The sequence below is a fragment of the Apiospora phragmitis genome (assembly GCF_038363925.1).
Source record: "Apiospora phragmitis strain CBS 135458 chromosome Unknown utg000007l:1.0-2108841.0:1.0-2111359.0, whole genome shotgun sequence".
Taxonomy (NCBI): Eukaryota; Fungi; Ascomycota; class Sordariomycetes; order Amphisphaeriales; family Apiosporaceae; genus Apiospora; species Apiospora phragmitis.
The window spans coordinates 1,341,412-1,360,739 of NW_027117405.1; the positions used below are offsets into that span (position 1 = coordinate 1,341,412).

General features: G+C 53.5%; 5 protein-coding genes across 5 annotated transcripts; 4 read left to right on the top strand and 1 right to left on the bottom strand.

The window, feature by feature from the left end:
• Positions 1 to 3,187: 3,187 nt before the first annotated feature.
• Positions 3,188 to 5,393, top strand: PG994_007368 (DASH family cryptochrome; the record flags this gene model as incomplete). The annotated part of the gene is made up of 2 exons (XM_066858777.1): positions 3,188 to 3,690; positions 3,776 to 5,393. 2 exons carry the CDS (start codon positions 3,188 to 3,190, stop codon positions 5,391 to 5,393), a joined length of 2,121 nt encoding a protein of 706 aa, XP_066715719.1.
• A 699-nt stretch (positions 5,394 to 6,092) lies between these two features.
• Positions 6,093 to 7,139, bottom strand: PG994_007369 (uncharacterized protein; the record flags this gene model as incomplete). The annotated part of the gene is made up of 1 exon (XM_066858778.1): positions 6,093 to 7,139. The coding sequence occupies one exon, from the start codon at positions 7,137 to 7,139 to the stop codon at positions 6,093 to 6,095; it is 1,047 nt and encodes a 348-aa protein (XP_066715720.1).
• Positions 7,140 to 8,475: 1,336 nt separating this feature from the next.
• On the top strand, positions 8,476 to 10,403 carry PG994_007370 (Bifunctional lycopene cyclase/phytoene synthase; the record flags this gene model as incomplete). Its single annotated transcript, XM_066858779.1, has 3 exons — positions 8,476 to 8,498; positions 8,576 to 9,502; positions 9,554 to 10,403. The coding sequence occupies 3 exons, from the start codon at positions 8,476 to 8,478 to the stop codon at positions 10,401 to 10,403; spliced, it is 1,800 nt and encodes a 599-aa protein (XP_066715721.1).
• Positions 10,404 to 11,616: 1,213 nt separating this feature from the next.
• PG994_007371 (phytoene desaturase) lies at positions 11,617 to 13,419 on the top strand (the record flags this gene model as incomplete). The annotated part of the gene is made up of 4 exons (XM_066858780.1): positions 11,617 to 11,653; positions 11,711 to 11,913; positions 11,976 to 12,750; positions 12,773 to 13,419. The coding sequence occupies 4 exons, from the start codon at positions 11,617 to 11,619 to the stop codon at positions 13,417 to 13,419; spliced, it is 1,662 nt and encodes a 553-aa protein (XP_066715722.1).
• A 2,862-nt stretch (positions 13,420 to 16,281) lies between these two features.
• PG994_007372 (Rho GTPase activator (Rgd1)) lies at positions 16,282 to 18,860 on the top strand (the record flags this gene model as incomplete). The annotated part of the gene is made up of 6 exons (XM_066858781.1): positions 16,282 to 16,539; positions 16,599 to 16,652; positions 16,714 to 17,323; positions 17,389 to 18,372; positions 18,432 to 18,739; positions 18,804 to 18,860. 6 exons carry the CDS (start codon positions 16,282 to 16,284, stop codon positions 18,858 to 18,860), a joined length of 2,271 nt encoding a protein of 756 aa, XP_066715723.1.
• Positions 18,861 to 19,328: the final 468 nt, after the last annotated feature.

Sequence of the window (19,328 nt, forward strand, 5' to 3'; positions counted from 1 at the left end):
TGAAGAAGCCCAGCAGGTATTACAAGCTGCCTTGATATCGCCTCGCTACCGGACGGGATGTTCCAGAGAATACAACTTTCGCGAACGTGACGAACCTCTAAGCACGCGGCACATCATAAAATGAGCATTGCAAGTGCATCCTCCTTCACCTCTCTCCCCAACAGCCATGGGGGGAGGGATATATATTCGGCAATAGTTGCTGGTGGCACGGCATTTGCAAAGCGGCTCGTCCTGCCGGCCGTGGGAAAGGTCATGCCCACCACCCACGAGATTGGTCGGGCGTGCATACGTACAAATCCATGTTTGCTGCAAGAGGAAAAATCTGGGGTAACATGGCCAAGGGCTGGCCCAGCGAAAGGGGTCGAGCCGATTCGTACCTCCCTCCTGTGGGCTTTGTATCGATGCCAAAACTCAAGGGAAGATGCTTGTTGGGAGCAGCCGCATAGCTGACCTGGTCACTGCAGGAAAATCAGTTATCCAATGCTCACGTCAGAACTGCATTTTCTCGGGCACTCGCAACAGGCCTCAAGGGATACGAAAAGTGACGCTCCCATTTTGCTGACAGGCCGGTTCAGGGACGGCGGTTTTTGACAAAGTATTCTCCAAGATACGCCAAAAGAAGCAGAACGACAGCTGCAAGTACGCTTGCGGTAGTATTGGCGTATATATCATTGAATCAAGTATCGCGCTTTTATTAATAATCCGTTGTAGGTAGGTTCTAGCTTTGCGGTTCCAGTGCTGGTGGGCCTGGTAGGCTGAACGTGAGCAAACTTTGATTGTAGTAAATTGCCCTTGGCCGTTGCGATGCTCGCGGACGTTGATCAGAGCCTGCATCGACGCCGACTAGTACGTCGCATGACTTCGGGAGCAGACGAAAAAGCAATACGAGGAGAAGAGCAAGGAAATTGCATTGCTGTGAGATCTGCAGCGGAGTGATGGCCAATGTCGTCGTCGTTACCGAGCCCGATGCTCACCGCTCATGTGAACCAATTTGAGCCGTACGGCTTTTGGGAGCGCCTGGAAGTTGGATTTTACTTGGATATGGATCAGCCGTTGAGACAAGCGAGCCCAAACACCACATGGCTTTTTTTCTCTCCTTTCCCACCCGAAGCCGCATTACAGATGAATGTTGGTTCGGTTAATGGGACATGCGTTGGCATTGCCAGATGTTGTGGCACCACAAATCGATGCCTGAATCTGGCACAAGATCTAACCGACATACATCAGGCTAAGCGATCTCACGGCGATCTCAGGCATGGATATATCTGCATACCTGATAAGGCATCTGCATCTAGCTAAATTGCAGGCGCACGTGGGAATTCGAGATTGGGTTAGCCCATGCAGGCAGTTCCAAGAGACCACATTAGAGACTCGCGCAGGAGGATGCATCAGAAGAAAGTAGGTGGTGGCATTCTTCTTCGCAAGGTGTTACCGAGCAGCTGTAGCTGATCTAGATACGGGAGGTGCCAAGGTGCCATGTTGATCGGAGAGACCCCGGTCACTGGGGAGACCGACACGTCGTCCGATAATCCTGTCCGACTCTGAGCATTTCCGACATTGTTACCAGCCTGTCTATGTATCTGTCTGTCTGTCTGTAACGGCATACATACTTCTGCTGACAGAAAATGGAGGGGCAAAGTGTGCCTAACCTTACCTATCGTAGTGATTAGGTTGCTGAGGGACACGGCATCGGAGTGATTGGACAATTTCTGTACGATCGCAGATCGGGACCGTTGACGTAGTTTAGAGCAGCTTGGACCCTGGAATTAGTGCAATATGCACGAGCTGACTGCCAGAACCATTGACAAATGTAACCCCAATTTGTGTTGCAGCAAGCAAACAGCGTGACAGCCAGCCAGCCCTGTTACGACTGAACGTTCATTATCACCAGTTGAAGGGAGATGACACACCTATACAAAACCCCTTTCAACATTGTTTCTGTAACTACATACCTATCAATCGGTGAGGCGATGTCGCTGATGGTATTATCCATACTTCTCACAGACACTTTTGACGAAGGTGAGGCGGGATCCACTGCGTCACCCGGACCCTCACCCACAACCAGGTTCGGTCAAGATGCCGAGTCGATTGCCCTCTCGAGATGAACCTCTATTCTATCTGGAAAACGAAGGGAAAGTCCTGGGAAACCACGACTGGTAATGCGGAGAAATCGAAATTGAACAAACAGCCAGGTCACGGGCCACATTACCCATTACCAACATAACCTCTTACACAGCGTCCTTCTCTCTGAGGTACAGTACCGACTGACCAGAAATGCAGCATGTCATGGACTTCTTTAATTTTGCAATTCAGGGTCCTGCAGGTGCCTGCTAGTGCGTTCTTAAACTCCCTGGGTTCCGCTTAGTGGGAAGGAGCACGCCCCAGTGGCCCCCCGGTTTGCCCAGCACCCCTACTGGCCATAGAAACCCACAGCCAACGAAGAGCCATCCATCCGATCGCCGTGTGCCTCAATCTTCTTGACCATCTCAGTGATCTCACGCTTCCGCAGACCATCGTCCATTCCGTGGCCCTGGGCAGCTAAACGTTAATAATAAGACCAGCCATGACCTCCCACTCTGCTAGCAGAAACGGCTGCGGGCTTGCCCGTTTTGTGTGCATGTATTCTGGTTCTGATTTTGATACCCTGTCCCGACCTGAACTGACCTACTTACGCACTTACATGCACACGATTTGTTCCTGGGCTCTGTTCATCATCGTCATCATCATCGCTTCCATTGTTTGCGCATCTCACTCACTATGCTCCAAAGTTTATTCACCTAGCAGACCGAGCCCCCTATGCTTCCATTACCCCTCCAAACATCATAGACCTGTACATTCGAGACCATACCATTATCCCATTATCTGGTCCCGTACCCTGTCTACTCGCTTGCTTGCTTGCTTCCTTGCTTGCCTACCTACCTACTCAGAACCCAAAACAGCCAGACCTGCCCGTGTGTCTACATCGTCTGCATCTTCGGCTGCAGCTACTCCATATACTGACACGGTGGGCCACTTTGGCTTCCTGTCTCCGCTTTTGGGCCTCCCAATTTCGATGAGATTCTCATACATGACTTCTGGACGACCTCAGATCAGGCCTTGTTGGTCCCGTTAGAGCTGTTTCCTGAGCTTCTGTCGAGATACTGCTTACATTATTTACCCCTTTGACGTCATTGACGTCGGTAGAGACATGTCGAGCAACGTCCTCATCTACCTGGTACGCCGGGACCTGCGAGTCTCGGACAACCCTATACTACACCGCCTCGTAACGACCGAGGACCATGGATTCACGCATCTGTTGCCCGTCTGTGTAATCACCCCCAACGAGTACGAGGTGTCCGGTTTCATCAACAATGGGAGCAGTTCACCCTTTCCCGAAGCCAGGAGTGATGTCGGCGGCTTCTGGAGATGTGGACCGCACAGGGCCAAGTTCGTCGCTGAGTCGATTTGGGACCTGAAGGATTCCTTTGAATCGCTGAACAGCGGCCTTGTCATCCGGGTCGGGCAGCCCAGCGAGACCCTCAAGAATCTGGTCAGCGGTTTGAAGGCCGAGGGGTTGAAGGTCGGAGCAATGTGGATGATTTCCCAGGAAGGTTATGATGAGAAATTGGAGGAGGATTCCGTTTCAGCGTTTTGTGCGAGCGAAAGCATCGAATTCAAACCTTGGGTGGACGAGAAGTACTTTATCGACGAGTGAGCGATCCCCAACTTTTGTTCCCCTTTCCAACTTGGCCGCGTGGGTCACAGGCGATAAATACGGTTGCTAACCATAGTGCAGCCGTGACCTGAACTTTGAGAATGCAGAGGATTTGCCGGACGTTTTCACTACGTATCGGAAGAGCATGGAGCCATTGCGAGAAAGACCGAGACAGACAGTGCCAAGACCTCCGAACTCTTCGCTTCCGGAGTTCCCTCCCGCATCATCCATTGCGCCCCAAGCGGCACCATTCAAGATCCCAACTGATTTAGGCGGATTCAGAGAAGCCATGCTGAAGAAAGTCCGGGACTTCATACACTATCTCCCTCCGTTTCCCGAGGATGCGGAGTCTGCCCATCCGTTCCCTGGCGGGGAGACGAATGCGCTTGTTCGCCTGGATGATATAATAAAGACTGGTGTTGTTCTCGGGTATAAGTCTTCCCGTAATGGTCTGGTGGGAACTGAGTTCAGTACCAAACTATCGGCGTGGCTAGCACTGGGTTGCATAACGGGGAGACAAGTCCATTGGAGAATAGTTGATTATGAAGACGGCAAAGATAATGCCTTTGTCGAGGCCGAGGGGTACGGGCAAGGAGAAAATGAAGGATCCAAAGGTGTGCGGTTCGAGTTGCTGTGGCGGGACTACATGCGACTTTGCCACAAGAAGTTTGGTACGAAACTCTTCCATCGATCAGGCTTTCGGGAGGACCACAGCCATAAATGGAGAGCCCCTAGAAAGAACGAGGGTGCCCAAGATCAATCGGAATCGGAAACAGCGGAAGACGTTGATCGTATCATCCAACGTATTTTCGACGGGACCACTGGTATGGGCCTGATTGACGCAACCCAGCGCGAACTTATCCATACTGGATATACATCGAACCGAGCCCGCCAAAACGTGGCTAGCTTCCTTGCGAAACACCTCAACATTGATTGGCGCTATGGTGCTGAGTGGTACGAGATGCTCCTTGTCGATTACGATGTGTCCTCCAACTGGGCGAATTGGCAGTATGTGGCCGGGGTGGGAAACGATCCCAGGGGCGCCGCCAGAATCTTCAACCCCGTCAAGCAAGCCTTTGACTATGACAAGGAAGGCACCTATGTCCGGCGCTGGGTCCCCGAGGTGCGCGCGCTGGAGAAGCTCGAGCACGTGTTCCAGTGCTGCACGACGCCCAAGGAGGATTGGGACCGCTTTAACCTGACCGGTCTCGTCATGGCCGAAGATCCTATCAAGAGGATCGACTTTACTGTGGATGGCAAGCCCAACAAGCACGTCAAGCGGCCCTTCGACCGACGCCGAAAGGATGGGCGTATTCGTAGTGCCACCAATACCCAGGTCGTAACTGAACGCCAACCCTTGACTGAACAATCCGATAACGCCGCGAACGTGCCCAACGGTAATGGCTATGGCGGCCAGTACGGTCCTCCCCAGCCGAGGCAGTTCCCCCAATTTGATCCGCCACGCAGTCCCCGAGGTGGGGGGTTTCGGGGCGGTCGAGGAGGACGAGGCCCTGGTGGCGGCGGTCGCGGGAGAGGAGGTTATGGCGGTCCTCCGAACAGAGGATTCCCGCGGGGCGGTGGAGGGTTTCGAGGCAATGGCCGTGGGCAACAGTACTACGCAAATCCGTATACCCATTATGGACCGCCTCCCGGTCCCGACAGGCCGATGCCATGGGGTCCCGCGCAGGGCCCGGTATAGAGTGCCGCCGCAAGCGTTGCTTCCTTTTACCCCATGCCGCCATCATCATCATTCTTTGATCACCAGTACACACCTCCGCCGTCGCCTCTTTTCCACCCTCCTGATGAAACTGCATTCTACCTTCCGTATTAGGAGTACTCCCCTGTGATGAGTTATGACCATTGAAAAATGCAAATTGAAAAAGGAATGCAATATTTCCTTGGCGTTGTGTAGCATTAACAAACAAACGGGCGACACTGACAAGAGTGGTGGTCAAGACAACACTTGCCTATGTCTCGCACGTTTCAAAGAAGAGAAGGAGAAAATATGTTCTCAAGGATTCAACTGTACATAACATATTATAGCCATTCCGTGATGCATGCTGCTAGGCGTGTGGTGTTTTGAGATTTGGTGAGGTTTACTGCAAAGACAACAGAAATTTTTGAAGTCCACACACACATATCTCTCTCTCTCTCTTCTATTGATTTGTAATTCTACACAAGGCTCGGTAGTAGCGTAACATAACAGATGCGGTTTCCATCCGCTTCTACAGTACAGATCCGAATGATTACTGACGATTACTGATCTAAAATTCGATGCCTGCCTACCTGCCTGCCTGCACCAAAACACCAGTCCTGCTCAATGAGGTACCCCTTCCTACACAAAAAACGTACCTATGTGCATTACATTTGATAACGGCAGGTGTATGCATACCGGAGGCTACCACCGAGTTTCCAGAGGCGCCAGGTTGATACCCTTGGGCACGACGAACAGGGCGCGTGCCTCGACGCAGACCCTGCCGTTCTCGGCCTCGACGTGGCCGTGGACCCAGAGCTTGCGGTCGCTCTTGCGGTCGCTCTTGCGGCTGCCGTCCTTGTTCAGAGCCTTGTCCTTGTCTTTGTCTTCGTCGACGACGGGCCGGGTCCGCACCGTGTAGAAGGCGTTGGTCACGGTGGGCTTCCTGTAGTTGAGCTCGAGGCGGGCCGTGACGCCGGTCCGGCTGGGGAAGCGCAGGATGGCGCAGCGGCCCAGCGTCTCGTCCAGCACCGTCGCGAGCGCGCCGCCGTGCACGACGCCGGGCCAGCCGCTCGTGCCGCCGCCGAAGTAGACGACGTTGACGAGCTCGCCCGTCGCGGGGTTCCAGAAGACGCGCTGGTACGCCAGGCCCTTGGAGCCGGACAGGGCGCCCGCCGTGACGCTGCTCTTGCGCTTCTCTGAGCTGCTGGTGCTGTTGTGGCGGTCGCCTTCGTAGGCTGCCCAGGACTGCCAGGCCGGGTCCGCGGATAACTTTTGTACAATGGGCAGCTTCGCGGCCCGCTCGTGGATGCCGGCGGTCACGTATTGGTCTTCGGGTGTGCCTGGCGCGGGGAGCGGGGGCGGGGAGATGGAGAGGCGGAAGAGGGAGCCGAGGGTGGCGCCGAGGCAGGCGAAGACGATGGCGTAGACGAGGCCGCGGCGGCACCGGCGAGGAGGGGGTTGTTGCGCTTCTTCTTGTAGTAGTGGCTCTTCGGGCGCCGTAGTAGATATTTGTTGGGGGCCCTCCGCGGCGATCGTTATCGGGCTTGCTTTGCTGGGTTCATTGCTGCGGATCTCGAAGCGGGCGGGCGTGGTCGCGAAGGAGAAGCGCTGCTGTGGCCGGAGCTGTTGTTGGGCGCAGCAACGAGTGGTGGCTATTATCGTTGTCGCATGTCGGGCCAGAAGCGAGTGCGAGGGGGCAGAAACCCGGCCGAGGCGTAGTAGGTTCGTCGGATGTCGAGGTCGGAACATGGCTGCAGGTCTCAGGGCGCATCGGCAAACAAAACTTCACGATGCTGCTTAGTACCTACTCGGTAGGTACTCTGGGTACCTGAGGTTTACTGTACTGGACTCAATGCTGATGGTGGCACTCACTGGTGGGGTGCAGTACCGCTGAACTCGGATCTTTGGGCATGTCCCAGGTCCGGGTAGCACTTGGCACTAAAGAAAGTCGCTATCTGATAGGCGGAGCAATCCGCCAATGGAAATCGGACAAGGACAGTCAGTAACTCCGAGTCCGCATTACTGGATGAAGTAGTTCGCTCAAGCAAGTGACATCCTCAACAGTATTGTACAGCTTCAATGTGTACTCAATATGATTGGCTCAGCGTTTCTACGTTGATATTTCGGAAGCAGGTTTTGCTTGATTGGACAATTCGCCTGTACGGACGTATATCATCCTCTATCCAATCCTGTAACATCGTGAATGCGACTACACAGCAGAACACACCACGTTCTAGACATCGCATTTGCAGAATCCCGTTCATCCACCAGAAAATACGATAGCTTCGAGCGCTAAAGAATGGGCTAGGATCAAGCCCGGCCTTTCGGGAATGTCGCAAGTGAAATTAGCAGAAGGGATAAAAAAGGCCAGTCGCGGCTACGCATCTGACGGAAGCTTACTATTAGATATCTATGACCTCATTATTATGACTTCTCATGAGGTTGTGTAGGGTGAGGGCAATCAATTGTGGTCCGCCCGCCTCGGCTATTGCATAATGGCAAGTGCTCGCTTAACAACATGGATGTGTTCTATGCAAGGTCGGCTCTCTCTCTCTAGATTACCACCCACCAGACAGAACGGGTAGGGGCAATCAATCTGGTCTATTACTTGCTTGCCGTCTCTTCCCGGATCCCAAGAGAATAATAATATTTGTTTGCGCCAGTCCGTCGTCCATTTTGCCTACAGATTTCACTTTCCTCATGTTATCCTCACGACCCTGGTCAGTAGCCACACACACACACACAAAGTCTAACTTTGGCTGTCACTACTGCGTTGGCGCCTGCACCTCCCGTCGTACTGTACCTGGCTACGGATTACCTCCCTGCAGATAAAAGAAACTTACGTTATATCAATAATCCTTGGGTGGACGCGCTGCCCCCAGCCGCTGGAGAACACCTTGCTTATTCAACCTTTGCTTCCATACCACGCTTTATAAGGTTATACTTGTGCAACTCTGGAAGCTTTTGCTTGGTCCTGCACACACTGCCGTAACCGCCTCTCCCGCGAGATTTGGGTCAAAGTTGCCCACCAGTGATCTATTAGGCCTGGGATTACTAGTATTCAAAATAGAGGCGCTCTTCCATAATGGCGTACGACTATGCACTTGTGTAAGTTGTTGTCGATCCCATCACCACACCCGCCTTTGCTTTCCCTGCGTGTCTCGACTGACAGTTTCTCCCTGTAGGCATCTCAAGTACACCATCCCATTGGCTGCAGTACTCACTCTCATCCAGAAGCCACTGCTCACCAGGCTGGACTTGTACAAGACGTTAGCACTTGTCGTCGTCGCTTTCACGGCGACGCTGCCGTGGGATTCCTATCTCATCCGCCATGGGGTCTGGACATATCCTCCCGAGGCCATCATAGGCCCAAGGCTCTTCGGCGTGCCAGCTGAAGAGCTATTCTTCTTCGTGATCCAGACATATATCACATCCATGTTTTATATACTGCTGAACAAGCCCGTGCTGCATTCGCAATACCTGACCAACAAGCACGACTCTTCGCCAACGGTAGGAGCAGTACGAACTCTGGGCCAGATCCTCTTAGGCACCTGTATCGCTATAGGGGCATACCTCGTTGCCAAGGGCGGTGAAGGGACGTATCTGGGACTGATCTTGGTTTGGGCATGTCCCTTTGCTCTTCTCACGTGGACCTTCTCTGGATACTTCATCGCTCGACTCCCTACTTTTTGCATCACCGCCCCCATTTTCATGCCTACGCTCTATCTTCGGGTCGTGGACGAACTGGCACTGGGCCGGGGGACCTGGTCGATCGAGTCAGGAACGAAGCTGAACCTTTGTCTATTCGGTAGCCTCGAAATTGAGGAGGCCGTCTTTTTCCTCGTCACAAACGCCTTGATCGTCTTTGGCCTGGTTGCCTTCGACCGCGGGATGGCCGTGATCAACACATTTCCGGGACTTTTCCCCGATGCACCCGGGACGCCTCCGCCAAGTTTACTTCTTAAGGGCATTCTCACCCGTCCGGGGCAATACGATCTACAACGTGTCCATGGGATTCGAGAGGCTGTTGCCACCCTCAAACGCAAGAGTCGAAGCTTCTATCTGGCCAGTGCAGTTTTCCCTGGCCGATTGCGCATTGATCTGATATTACTGTTGGTAGCCACCGCGATCTACACAAATCACTCCTGCTAATATTTCATCAGGTATTCGTTCTGTCGCGTAGCGGACGACTTAGTTGATGACTCGCCTACCAGAGCAGAAGCACTTGAGTGGATCAACAAGATGACAGGCTACCTTGACCTTGTCTACTCAACGGAGAAGACTATCTCACCTTCGGATTCCAAAGTGCAGGAGTATATCCGGAGCAACTTTCCCAAGCCGGCTCAGTTTGCCTTTGAGTTACTTCCAACCAAATTGATGCCTAGTAAGCCGTTCTACGAGCTGTTGGATGGGTTCAGGATGGATCTTGCCTTCAACCAGAACAAGGAGAATGGTCCCCATATGCCGGCTGATTACCCTATTAAAAACGAGGCGGACCTGGAATTGTACGCTCATCGGGTCGCGAGCACAGTAGGCGAACTATGCCTGTGGCTTGCTTTCCATCATAACGAGACCAAGCTTTCCAAAGATAAGCAGGAGATACTTGCTCTTGCCGCTCGGACCATGGGACATGCGCTGCAATATGTCAACATCGCCAGGGATATTGCAGTAGACGCAGACATGGACCGAGTTTACCTTCCTACCACGTGGTTGAAAGAGGAGGGCGTGACGCCGCGCGATATCATCAAAGCACCGAGACAAGCGATCGTGGAGGCGCTACGAGAGAGACTCCTTCAACTTGCATTCAGGGAGTATTCGAGGTCCCGTTCCAACATGAACATGCTGCCCGCCGACGTGCGTGGACCTCTTATTGTGGCAGTGGAGAGCTATATGGAAATTGGTCGAGTCCTACGGGAAAAGAAGGGCGCGTGGTCACCGAAGGACCCCAAGAGAGCGACTGTGCCCCGTTCGAGGAGGATAATGGTGGCCTGGAAGGTGCTTGCCTCTCAATAGTGGTGGTTTTTTGGTGTCAAGATACCCCCATTTTCAACTTGCACTTACGACCTACATAGGTTAGGGCGTATGGAGTTTTTGGCTGCCACCCCCACCCTTTTCTATTGCTTAGATATATTATAGATTGCCTAAAATAGCAACTCTTTTACAACAATATCGCATTTGCGAGGCAACGTGCTCAAGGGTGTTTAGCGATGGCGGGAATAGCAGGAAACTGACAGCTCGTTTATTAATCTTCTTCATTTCAACCACGTAAGATGTCACGGCCGCAAGCATTTCAAGATGGCCTCAAGGCGGTAAGATTTCCATGCACGGGAACAGTTTACGTATATCTGACTTTTACCTGATTTTTGCATGTTGGTTCTGTTCTGGACGAGACGATATATGCGGGCAGGGATAGGCTAGGTGCAGTGTGCGCGCGGGCAGCTGGGGGCCAATTTCCACTGGCATCTTGGCTCGGAATGATGATTCATGAACGAAAATACACGACATCTCCATACCACTCTGCCACTGCAGTCGGTCTTCGGGCATTCTAATCAGGCCATGTCTTGGAGTCGTAAGCGAACGGCTCGCACTCGTTTTCTTCGAGCGGTGGAGACTGCTTTCTTATGTGGTACTGGAATTATGATGATTCAAGACTTTCCGCACTGATGCAGGCATTCTCACATGCAATTCTGATAAGCATACTAACTAATAGTACCATATACCCCGTAAGCTGGACGGTGGCTGGGCTTGACAAAGTTGACAGACGGCCGAACAGAGATCGGTTCTACCCAGATTGCCATACTAGGGAAAACTACTGGTGTCTGTAAGATATTCGGAGTTATTAATAGAGAGTACCGGCCAATCACTTTTACGCCCAAGATGAGCTGGTAGACTGTCTACCTAACAACGACACCTACACACATACACAACCGAGGATTCGCGTATGTGCGTGTAAGTGATCTCTAGCCGGTCGCCTCCCAAAACTCAAAAGAGCCTTCCGCCTACTAGTTACATACGGGAAGACCGATCGAACAACTCCTTCGAAGCCGGCTAGGAACTGTACTTTGCTCTCAGGGTTTCGGTCGCTCAAACTATTTACTGCTCTTCTTAGCACCCGCAAGTGGTTGTGTTGGACGAGTACCCTGTGAACCCTCTCTACACGCCTCTATACCCTTATCTATGAGAAGCATCATCACTCCCGGATAATCACCACACCCCGAACCCCATCATGTCCAAGACAGGACAAAAGAAGGCCATTGTTATCGGTAATTGAAATACACTTCCCCTTTCAGCTTACAACGACAACTAACACTTGGTTACAGGCGCTGGCGCTGGTGGCATTGCTACGGCCGCAAGGTTGGCCAAGTCAGGCTTCGCCGTGACAGTGCTGGAGAAGAACTCCTTTACTGGCGGGCGCTGCTCGCTCATTCACCATGACGGGTATCGCTTTGACCAGGGGCCCTCGCTGCTGCTCCTGCCAAAGTTGTTCCGGGAGGCCTTCTACGACCTCGATACGACGTTGGAGGCCGAGGGGTGGAGCTGCTGCGCTGCCCGACCAACTACAACGTCTGGTTCTCCGACGGCGAGAACTTCGAGCTGTCGACGGACCTGGCCCGCATGAAGGACCAGATCGAGCGCTGGGAGGGCAAGGACGGCTTCGAGCGCTACCTGGCCTGGCTGCGCGAGGCGCACCAGCACTACGAGCTCAGCGTGTCGGACGTGCTGCACAAGAACTTCACGAGCTGGTGGGACCTCGCGAACCCGTCTTTCGTCTGGACGGGGCTGAAGCTGCACCCGCTGCACACCATCTGGAACCGCGCCAGCCTGTACTTCTGGACCGAGCGCCTGCGCCGCGTCTTCACCTTCGCCACCATGTACATGGGCATGAGCCCCTTCGACGCCCCCGCCACCTACTCGCTGCTGCAGTACACCGAGCTCGCCGAGGGCATCTGGTACCCGCGCGGCGGCTTCCACACCGTGCTCGCGGCGCTCGCGCGCGTGGCCGAGCGGCTGGGCGTCGAGTTCCGATTGAACACGGCCGTGGCCGAGGTCCTGACGACCGCGGACGGCCGCACGGCCAACGGCGTGCGTCTTGCGTCGGGCGAGCGCCTCGAGGCCGACGTCGTCGTCGTCAACGCGGATCTCGTCTATGCGTATAGCAACCTGTTCCCGCAGACCGAAGCGACAAAGGAGTTTGCCGCCTCCCTGCGCGAGCGCGCGGGCTCCTGCTCGTCCGTCTCGTTCTACTGGAGCCTCGACCGCCAGGTGCCCGAGCTGCAGACGCACAACATCTTCCTCGCCGACGACTTCCGCGAGTCGTTCGACGACATCTTCACCAAGCAGTCGCTGCCGGTCGAGCCCAGTTTTTATATTAACGTGCCGAGCCGCATCGACCCCACGGCCGCGCCCCGCGGGCCGTGACGCCGTCATCGCGCTCGTACCAACAGGCCACCTGCTCAAGTCCAAGGGCCACCCCAAGTCCGCCCCCACCGAAAACGGCATGCTGCGGGACCAGGACTGGCCGGCGCTCGTGGCGCGGGCGCGCAGCGCCGTGCTGGCGACCGTCGAGGCGCGGACAGGGTGCGCGCCGCTCGCGGGGATGATCCAGCACGAGATCGTCAACGACCCCTTCACGTGGGAGGACAAGTTCAACCTGGACAAGGGCTCGATCCTGGGCCTGAGCCACAGTTTTTTCAACGTGCTCAAGTTCCGGCCCTCGACGCGCGCCGTCGGGCTCGCGAACGCCTACTTCGTCGGGGCCAGCACCCACCCCGGCACGGGCGTGCCCATCGTGCTGGCGGGCGCCAAGATCACAGCCGAGCAGATCCTCGCGGACCGCGGCTTGCGGCCGGGCTGGAAGACGCACCCGGACCAGCTGGTCGACTTGGGCGTGCCGCAGAACCGCGGCACCAAGATGCTCGATCGCGTGCGGCGGCCCTTGTTCTGGCCCGCCGTGCTCGTGGCGTTCTTCGTGGCTTGGTTTGGGTTGGCGGCGTACTACTGGACGCCGCTGGTGGGGTTCAGGAGGTAAAAGGAAGTGGAAGTGGTTGAGAGAAAGAGAGGAACAGGGTCTGGTGAGAGCCTCCAGAGGCTCCTAAGATTGGCACGAGGGCGATGAATACTCCACTATTGATATGTCGTTACTGGATGTCATATATGTGTCTTATGCTGTTTGTGGTCTTGGGATGTTTTGGCGTTGTTGGGTTGTAGGGTCTAGCCACATCTTGGGTCATATCATATACATCATAATCAAATCACGAGTCTCCAAGTTGTTAACATCACGGCTCTTGGCTACTAAACTAGTCGTACTCCATTAGGGACATGTATTGTTCTATCTTACTGGTCTTCATGCTGGCCGACACAGACTGAGAGCCTTATCATCTGCAGAGGGTTCCACTCCTCTACTGTGTCAACATTTATCTTGTCGTATTGCAGTCTGGGTTCCTGTCTCGGGTCGACAGTTCATGCCAACTCTTCCGGGGCTTCCTATGCGGCATTCGGCGGATTGCATTCGTACTGTTCGCAAGCATATTCTCATGGCAAACAGTTTATCGTGGTTTGGTGGTAGAACTGACCTCTTCGTTGCCCCTTATGTATCTAGCTTGTCAGGGACCTCTCGATATCTGTGTCCCTCGTCGTATCATTGTCTATCGGGACTCAGGGTGGTTGGTGCTTCCCATGGCACAATCCCCTTTACGCTGTTCTAATGACAACCGTTTTGAGAAATGGATGCCAAGGGCTGCCTAGACTGCCTAGGTTTGAAGTCGTACAGGACAATACCTCATCTGCCCATGGCCACTCCGCCATACCATGTCACATCGCTATGATTGGCCATCATGAAGAGTCTGACCTGACTGGACGGGACTTGACTCGGGCACCACGACCATCCGCTCATCGTGTCCAATGATCGGGTGGGACTTCTTTGCAGCTGAGCCGGCCGAGGCCCTTACCGTTTGCAAATTTGTCACGTTCGCTTGCCCGAATGCTTGCACGTCTTTGAGGCATCACAGGACTGGCAACATCTTTAGTTGATTTATTGTTATCTAGTCCGTCGATAGCCAGTGACTGTATAGGTTCAGCGGCTAGCATGATAAGTTCGTGTTACCTGAAGGCCTTGAAGCATGACCGGCGGCTGTAATTCTCTCGGCCTCCCTGCAGTGTAAAACCGGAGTCGCTGCTTTATTGTAGTTTCCATGGACTCTCACAGCTATGATATGCGCCGAAAGACCTGCATAATAGCGTGTCAGGATTTCGAGGAAAAACCGGGAAACCCGATGCAGACCTTTATGTATTTGCTTTTGTTTGTATGAAGAGTGTTCGTGCACGAGTTGCTGTCAGGCGGCAACGCGGGAAGCTACTTCTGATACTTGGCACCGTGTTTTGTATTCACCGGCGTTCCAGGGCGGAGCAAGCGCCTTGGTTCGGTGATACTTCTGTTGGGGTGCCAAAGGTCTTTCTTTGCCAGGGTACTTTAAGCATATGTCGAAAAAATGGGCTCGGGGAGACACACCCTCGAGACACCTCTCTCATCCTTCCCGTTCCTCGGAGCTTCTGATCCAAGATTGCTCAGTGGAATCGAAAAAAAAATGATAGCGAAGACATTGTACGTATATCAATGGGGACGGGCGTCTCTTAAACAATAATAGCAGGGGCTAGTTCGACCTGTTGAAACAAGGGTTCTGCGAGAAGCCGTGAATTCTGACTGGCAGGCCGGAAGCTAGCGAGCGCTCAGACAATCTGGTCGTTGGAGGGCGTGACATCAGACGGAATCTCAGGGCACAATCGACCTAGACCGTCTCATTGTGTGGGGTGTGGGTGACGACTGTTTCGGTCCACCTCCATCATTTCCTCTTTCTTACATGCATCTTATCTAGTATTATTTCTTCTCTCAAAAGAAAAGAAAAGGCACCGACGCCTGACTGGAGTAGCGGGTGCTGGACGAAAATCATATGCATCAGAGGGGGAGCGGACCTTGGGCTGTCCGGAGAAAACGGAGGTTTCATAACCTACATAGAACTCAACCAGCAATGCACGCATGGATCCTTGCCATGGGGTCTTCGTACTGTATATATAGAAACCCGACTGTCTGCATCTTCTGTCGTCCGAACGATATAATTATAGTACTTGCATACATACTGACCTAACTTATCCACCAATTACCCCTGTCTGGCCCGAAGCTCGGCTCAGGTCCAGGGGATTACGTAGGTTAAGTGGCAGTCCTTCGCCAAACCTTGTGACAGGAGTCAACAGCACAACTGGCATATTGTCTTTGCAAGGCCCGGCGAGCCGAACCATGCCGAGTCTCGCCAGAAACCTTCGCGCGTTTGAATACACCACTAGAGCGTGTCAATAAATAGCAGCTGACTTTGGAATACATTCTGGTGTTCTTGGAGCCAGGACTTTGATGAGAGGCGGTTTGGTTGCCGGTCACCGATACTTGCTGTGCAACGGGCTTGGCAACCGTTAGCGCCCCGTAATTTTCTGTCTGTGGTAAGGCTGGACGGCGGACGTCGTACCTGGCTGGGCTCCTCGTAATTGTTCTAATTGCTGTCTGTGTTCGCATTGCATGCATGAGAAAGACATACCCCCCCTCACCGTTTCAATCAACGTAGCATTCCAAGGCGATACGAGCAACAGTTGCGAGCGAGAGCGAGAATCTTCAACAAACTCAGCGCTGCGGGTACAACTCTTACATACCCGTATGTATGCTTTGTCGAACCATCCTAGCGATCCCTCGCCAGCGAAACAACTGCACAGCCACGCAACCACTACTCCCAAGCTCTAAATTGAAGCACAGCGGCCGAACAACATCGAAGCAACGGCATCCTAGCCCAACCCATCAGTCCACATAATAGCCAGCTGTTTACTTTACCCAACACCCTCTGCCCGCATCATGGCAGACTTTAGCCGCCAGTCCCCCGACCCGTCCTCTCCTCCGCCCCAATCGCAACCAAACAGGGCGCCGAGTATGTCGTTTGGGAGCTCGACGGGTCCAGCAGCCGAGAATGACGCAACATCTTATCCAGCGAATGGCCCTGGCGTCTCTGCTGCCTCAGGAAACACACCCGCAACCGCCATGCCCGACGGTGCTGCTACGGGCGGCGCAAAGCCCGACATGCCTGCGCAGGTTCAGGATGTGCTCACCTCAGATGTTGGTTAACTGAGACAAAGTAGTATTGCAGTATCGCAGTCGCTAACCATGGGTCGCAGATTGGTGTTTCTACCATGTTAAATCGACTGAAGCAGAGTATAGCATCAGCAAGGGTTGGTTAAACCATCTGCCCCCTCGTCTCTCGCTCTTACTCACCATGTCCTCGCAATCTAGGAATTCGCTACGTTCCTGAAGAAACGATCCGATCTCGAGGATGGTCACTCCAAGAGTATGAGAAAGCTGTGCAGAATGACACAAGATAACATCCACCAGATGGACCACAGGCAGGGCTCTTTTGCCTACGCGTATGAGGAGATGCTCAAGATTCACGACCGAATGGCGGAGAACGGCACGCAATTCGCCCAGTCATTACATCAGATGCACGAAGATCTATTAGAAGTCGCCAACATCGCCGAGAAGCATCGCAAGGGATGGAAGCAGAACGGACTGGCTGCTGAAGCACGACTGCAGGACATTGAGTCGGCCATGCGCAAATCCAAGGCCAAATACGACGCACTTGCGGACGAGTACGAGCGAGTCAAGACCGGTGAAGCGAGACAAGGAGGCAGGTTTGGCTTCAAAGGCCCGAAGTCGGCAGCGCAGCAGGAGGAGGACCTCTTGCGCAAAGTTCAAGCTGCCGACACCGACTACATGACCAAAGTCCAGAACTATCAATCAGAAAAGGCCACGATGGACTCATCGACAAGGCCGGAGGCTATCACTGCTCTGACCGATCTAGTCCGGGAATGCGACTCGGGCACGACTTTACAAATGCAGAAATTTGGTAAGCGCACCTCTCCTTTTTTTGCCCTCCTGTTCTTCAACAATGCAAAGACTGACCTGCGGCAGCTTCCTTCAATGAAAAACTACTTCTGAGCAACGGCTTAGTAATAAGCCCCCTAAAACATCAGTCTACTCTTCCTGGCCACAACAGCCGGAGCTCAAGCATGAAGGAGGTTATTCAAGCCGTCGACAACCACAAGGATCTCGAAGATTATCTCTTGAGTTTCCACAGCAAATTACCACCAAAGCCTGCTGAGGCCAAGTATGAGCGCAACCCTGTGCTTAACCCCCAGCAAAACATGTCTATGGGAGCCATGACGCAGATGCACCAGCAACAATCCCGGCCGCAGTCTCAACATCAGTCTGGAGCTCTACAAATGCCTCCATTCGGATCCATGGGGTCGCGATCCGGCCCATTCGATTCGTCCCCCGCAGGAATGCAGTCGCCAGGTTATGGTCAACCTCCCTCCATGCCAGCAGCCAGCCAGCAGCGCCCAACATCGCAAACCGGCCATGAGAGAAGCTTCAGTCACGGAGACATGTTGAACCAATCGTCCATGGCCTTGAACCAGTCCTCCATGGGCTCTCAACAGCCGCAGAACAACCGAAACTCGACTCAAGCTGCACCACCTTCCCATGCAAGGTACGGTAATGGCAGTATAAGCCAGTCTGGTCCTCCACAGCTTGGTGCCCTACCGTTCCAAACACAACAACCACCGCAAGGGCAATCGCCGCCTCGTCAGACTGGCCCGCCGCCCTCAATGCAGACTATGCGACAGCAGCAGCAGCAGCCGCCGCCGCCGCCGACTGGACGTTCAGTTTCACCCCCAAGTGCCCTCACTGGGCCTGGAGCGGGCGGCATGTCTAAACCGAAACAAGTATTTGGTGTGACCCTTGATCGACTGTACGAGCGTGATGGGTTGGCAGTTCCCATGGTTGTGTACCAGTGCATTCAGGCTGTCGATTTATACGGTCTGGCTGTGGAGGGCATCTACAGATTGTCTGGCTCAGCAACACACATTCAAAAATTGAAGAATGGCTTTGACACAGGTTCGTTACATTTTCACTGAATGTATTCTCATCAACAAATACGAACTGACCCTACCTAGATTCTGACTCCAGGAATCTCGATTTCCGTAACCCAGAGAACTTCTTCCATGACGTGAACAGTGTCGCTGGTCTCCTCAAGCAGTTCTGCCGAGATCTGCCCGACCCCCTTTTCACTGGGGAGCATTATCAAGGCTTCGTCGAGGCAGCTAAAGCGGATGACGACATTGTACGCCGCGACAGTCTCCATGCTATCATCAACTCACTACCCGACCCCAACTACGCAACGCTGCGCGCTCTTACGCTGCATTTGCATCGAGTGATGGAGAACTCGGGCGTGAACCGGATGAACTCGCAGAACCTGGCCATTGTGTTTGGTTCCTACTCTCATGGGCACAGCACCGGGCGCCAACATTGCGGACGCTGGATGGCAGGTCAGAGCCGTTGACACGATATTGCAAAACACATACCAGATCTTCGACGAAGATTGAGACTGCTGGAATAAAGGGGAGTATGCGACACTGTGGAGTAATCGTTATCCACCCGATGATATTTCTAGGCGAATCTTCGAGGAACGATCATAATGCAATTCAGGCTTTCTTTCGGCGTGCCATTCCGCGATGGTTACGGGTAACTGCTAGCTGTGCTTATTGGCACTCACTCTCTGAATGCAGGCCAGATTAAAAGTGGCAGGCCGCCCGGAGAAAAGAAGAGGCTATCCGCGGTGTCCTCCCGGGCAAGTAATGCAGCGATTGGGGATAGTAGACTTTTCTGGGGATAAAAAGGGGTTCTCGATTCATATTCATTGAGGCATACTTGTCTATTTTTGCAACCTGATGCTTAGTTTTTCTTCATTTCCATTTCTCTCTATCAATGCGTAATGATGAGCTGTAAGAGAAGATGACTTGAGAACATCAGCAATAACGGGTGGTGGACGTGACGGTAGGACACTATGTACT